This window comes from Anneissia japonica, unplaced genomic scaffold (assembly GCF_011630105.1).
Source record: "Anneissia japonica isolate Jap-2015-1 unplaced genomic scaffold, ASM1163010v1 scaffold3334_len1275209_cov185, whole genome shotgun sequence".
NCBI lineage: Eukaryota > Metazoa > Echinodermata > Crinoidea > Comatulida > Comatulidae > Anneissia > Anneissia japonica.
The window spans coordinates 585495-589434 of NW_022738561.1; the positions used below are offsets into that span (position 1 = coordinate 585495).

The 3940-nt window shown below is 36.7% G+C and overlaps 1 protein-coding gene across 1 annotated transcript in view; it reads right to left on the bottom strand.

Annotated features, from left to right (window-relative positions):
* Positions 1–3940, bottom strand: part of LOC117117658 (protein IWS1 homolog) — a 10637-nt gene that overhangs the window by 3511 nt on the left and 3186 nt on the right. The window contains exons 6-11 of the mRNA XM_033262047.1: positions 3815–3863; positions 3406–3550; positions 2456–2603; positions 1978–2060; positions 1005–1134; positions 615–732 (exon numbers count right to left, since the gene is read on the bottom strand). Coding sequence (XP_033117938.1) covers positions 615–732; positions 1005–1134; positions 1978–2060; positions 2456–2603; positions 3406–3550; positions 3815–3863 — 673 coding nt within the window. The remainder of the gene's footprint in view (positions 1–614; positions 733–1004; positions 1135–1977; positions 2061–2455; positions 2604–3405; positions 3551–3814; positions 3864–3940) is intronic.

The window sequence follows — 3940 nt, forward strand, 5'->3', positions numbered from 1 at the left end:
GCTAAGGGGAAACTAAAGCGACGTTAAGGCGAAATCATAGACAAAAGAGTAGTAAAATTGGGATTATAATTAAATATATAATTATTATAAACCATTGAATTAATCATTTTAAAGGATCAAAGAAATTACCAACTTCCATTAAAACACGATTAAAACTAAACAAGTTCTCGTAATCTCGAAAGCTCTGATGAGGGCAGTATAATAGAGGCAGTAAAGCTAAGAAAGATCTATTAATCAACTATTAATCAATTAGCCGATTGTTTCTAGAGCTCCTCATGAGGGCAGTATAATAGAGGCAGTAGAGCTAAAAAAGGTCTATTAATCAATCAACTTTTAATCAATCAGTTCATGAAGGCAGTATTATAGAGGCAGTAGATCTATAAAAGATTAATCAATCTTAGAGCTCCTCATAGGTGCTGAAAATTATGTTTTCACTTGTTTATACATTTTTTCTTTTAAATTGATTACCAGCCAATATGCAAAGACTATAGAAAAAATCCTGTCAACTGAATCACAAAAAAACGGCAATAGGATTTTCATCAACATAACAGAACGATATTTAATATAAAGGACTCTAATTGGATATCTAACCAAATGAAGAAGACTATTCTTACGTATAATTTTACGAGCTAGTTCCCGTATATGCCGGAACTCTTTTGGATGCTTAAAGAGAAGCATGACGGCTTTGCCAATTCCACTCGTCTTCAACACATGTTGATCTACATTTGGCATCTAGAGGAAAAAAAAGAAAAAAGTATAACCCATTAAAGACTTATTTTCAGTTGAGTCCTTCTGGTTATGAATTGGGCAGCACACCGGGAGACAATCTCTGATCAGAGAGAGATGGATATGAGGATATGAGAGGATGTTGATAATGGATATTAGAGTTTTATAACATCAAAATTGTATGTTTAATTAACAATATGGGCCTCATAAGGACACAAAATTCACAGTAGGTATACAAACAGTGAGAAAATGAGACAAAAAATATATTAAACACATACCTGAACGAGCGCTTTGAGCAGGCCTTCTCTTATGTGGTAATGAGGGAGACTCTTATCTGGAAGCGGCGTCAACCACTCTTTGATTGCTGTTAGAATACCGTTGTCAAGAAAAGCTATGTGAAGATCAGTCCTGATCAAAGCAAAATGGAGACATGTAACAATTTTGAAAAAAATTGGCATGTAATTGTAATACTAACTAGCTGATGACATCCTTTCATAAAGCTTAGAGAAAGCTATGAACAGTGGCATATCTGAAGGATGAGGGTGGGGGGTACGCACACCTCTCCAAAAATACTCGCCCATCCCCCCAAAAAAATCAAGCTCAAGTAGTTAACAATCACCTAAAATTACCCTATTTTATGAGCTGGCGCCCCTGACCTAATCATCGAGCCTCCTCATTCGCGGTTCCCCCCCCCCTCCATTTCAAGATGAGATGAGACATATATATGAGAGACTGGTGATGGGAGATGGATATAAGAGGTTAGTGATAAGAAATGGATATGAAAGGTTGATGATGAGAGGTGGAACAGAGAGGTTAGAGATGAGAGATATATATGAGACATTAGTGATGAGAGGTGGATATGAATGTCTGGTGATGCGAGATGGTGATGGAGATTGGTGATTAGGAATAGATATGAGACTGGTGATTAAAGGTAGATATGGGACATTGGTGATGAGATATAAATAATAAGAGGCTGTTGATGTGAGATGGATATAAAGAGGTTAGTGTTGAGATATGGATATGAAAAGGTTGGTGAAGAGAGATAGATATGAGAGAGTGAAGAAAAAGGGATATGAGAAGTTGGTGATGAGAGATAGATGGATATAAGAGGTTGGTGATGAGAGATGGATATTAGAAGTTAAGAAGGTGATAAGAGATGTATATGAGAGATCGGTGATATAACAATGAGATCTCTTCATTCAATAACACATTTATATTTTACACTTGTTCTTTTTCTATAGAAACACTTACTTATTTAAATGTTGTAAAACTGTTGGAAGGAGTTTTAACTTTGTTACTGCAGCCCTTTTGTTTTCATTTAATCTTCTGTCATCCTTAAACATAATAAAGTAAAAGATTATTATCCTTACACCATAATTGTTATCATTACAACTTAACTCAACTCATAGTTGTAATCACGGTTATCATCCCAACCATCATTAACATTCCCTTTCACAAAAACCTAATGTACAAACAAAAGTTGATGGAAATAGGGGTAAGATATAATAGGGATAGAAAAAATATTCAAATAAAACAATAAAAGTAGGTCACCAATTTGACTTGAAATGACAGTCAAAAGGCATAACCCCAAGACACCTTATGACTTGAGGGGTGTCTCAAAAAAGAGAAGAACATTCCCCCATATAAAAACTAAAAGGTTAGGCCTAAGTCATTCTTAATTCTATCATTCAGATACCCATTCAACTTAAATAATAATACTCTCTCTTACCTTAGCAGCTTCAATCATTTGCTTTATCATGGCGACAATGATGTCATCATTGTCATTGATGATATCATCCTGTCTCCTCTTTCTTCTCCGTGATTGGTTTTCCCTCTTTTTCCTTTCCAACATCAGATCAAAGTCTGACATTTCACTCCTTTGAAATAGGGAATACAAAAGAAAATCATTAGCAGAGTTTTTAAAGTGATAAACAGGTTATCTATATGAGGGAAACAAAGAGATGACTCTTCGATCTTCGCTATGAGAGTGTGGTCTGAAAAGTTGGCGATAAGATTACCAAAACTATTTGGCTACGTGAGAGTGCTATGAGAGCTTTGTGATGAGAAGAATAGGAGGGAATGGCTATTGGGAAAACCTATAAAAAGTTGGCGATTTGATGACTATAAAAGGTTGCCTACGAGGAAGTGCTATGAAAGGCTGGGAGTGCAGTAGCGGATACAGGAATTCCAAATACAGGGGCCTAGGGAGGGAAATTTACAGATGGAGAATCTAGAACATGGTGGGGCTGAGTTAAGAAAATATAGGATTATGGCACTTCTAGGTAGCCGGAAATAGCACTCTCAGACCCATCCACCTCCCCACCCCCCCATTTCCAATCCACTACTGGGATGAGATGACTACAACAGAAATACCAAGTTTGACGAAGTTTCAGATGTTGGACTTTTCTTTAATAACTCTTCTCCTAGATGTCAAGAAATGCATTAATTAATGCAAATTTACAAATCTGCACAACAATGTATACCAATAACAAATCAAAAATATTTAAACTTTTTCATAGTAACATCCTACAAGGTTACATTGATCTGGGCGTTGTCATCCGAAACAACCAAAATTGGATCAAACACTCCGAACATGAGGGGTCATTCTTTTGTTAACACCGGATATACTTGCAAAAAGAGATTAAAAGTTTTTAAAAATAAGGCAAATGGTGTGCTTACGTTCCACCTTTTCCTTCATCTTCAACCCCTTCATCTGAGTCTTCTGCGACATCTGGTTGAGGTGCCGGTTGCTCTTCCTCCTCTTCAATTGCTGCTACCGGTCCTTCATCATCATCATCGTCATCATCATCACTTACAAGTACGGCTAAAAGAATAAAGGCATAATACAATGTTAATCCTTGTATTTTGTTATAGCCACAAATACAGTCCATTTCCACTCTTCACATGTTTGGCAAACTCAGGACCTGCACATAATAAGTTTGGAAAACTAACATTTTCGGCCTGTTATGGCATCCATAGTCACATAAATGTTGGGTGAAGGGGTTGGGGGTGGGTGTGGGAGATGGGGACGGCCATTCCTATTGCCACTCCCTGGATCTGTCACTGTACCTTTTATCTTAAACTTTACCTGCTTTTTTCTTCACTGGAGCTGACTCAATTTCTGCATCTCCAAAACCCTAAAATATATCAAGTGGAAAAAATTATATCATTAGTGAATAAGAAACATAATTTTCATGGGCATAGGCTGGCGACA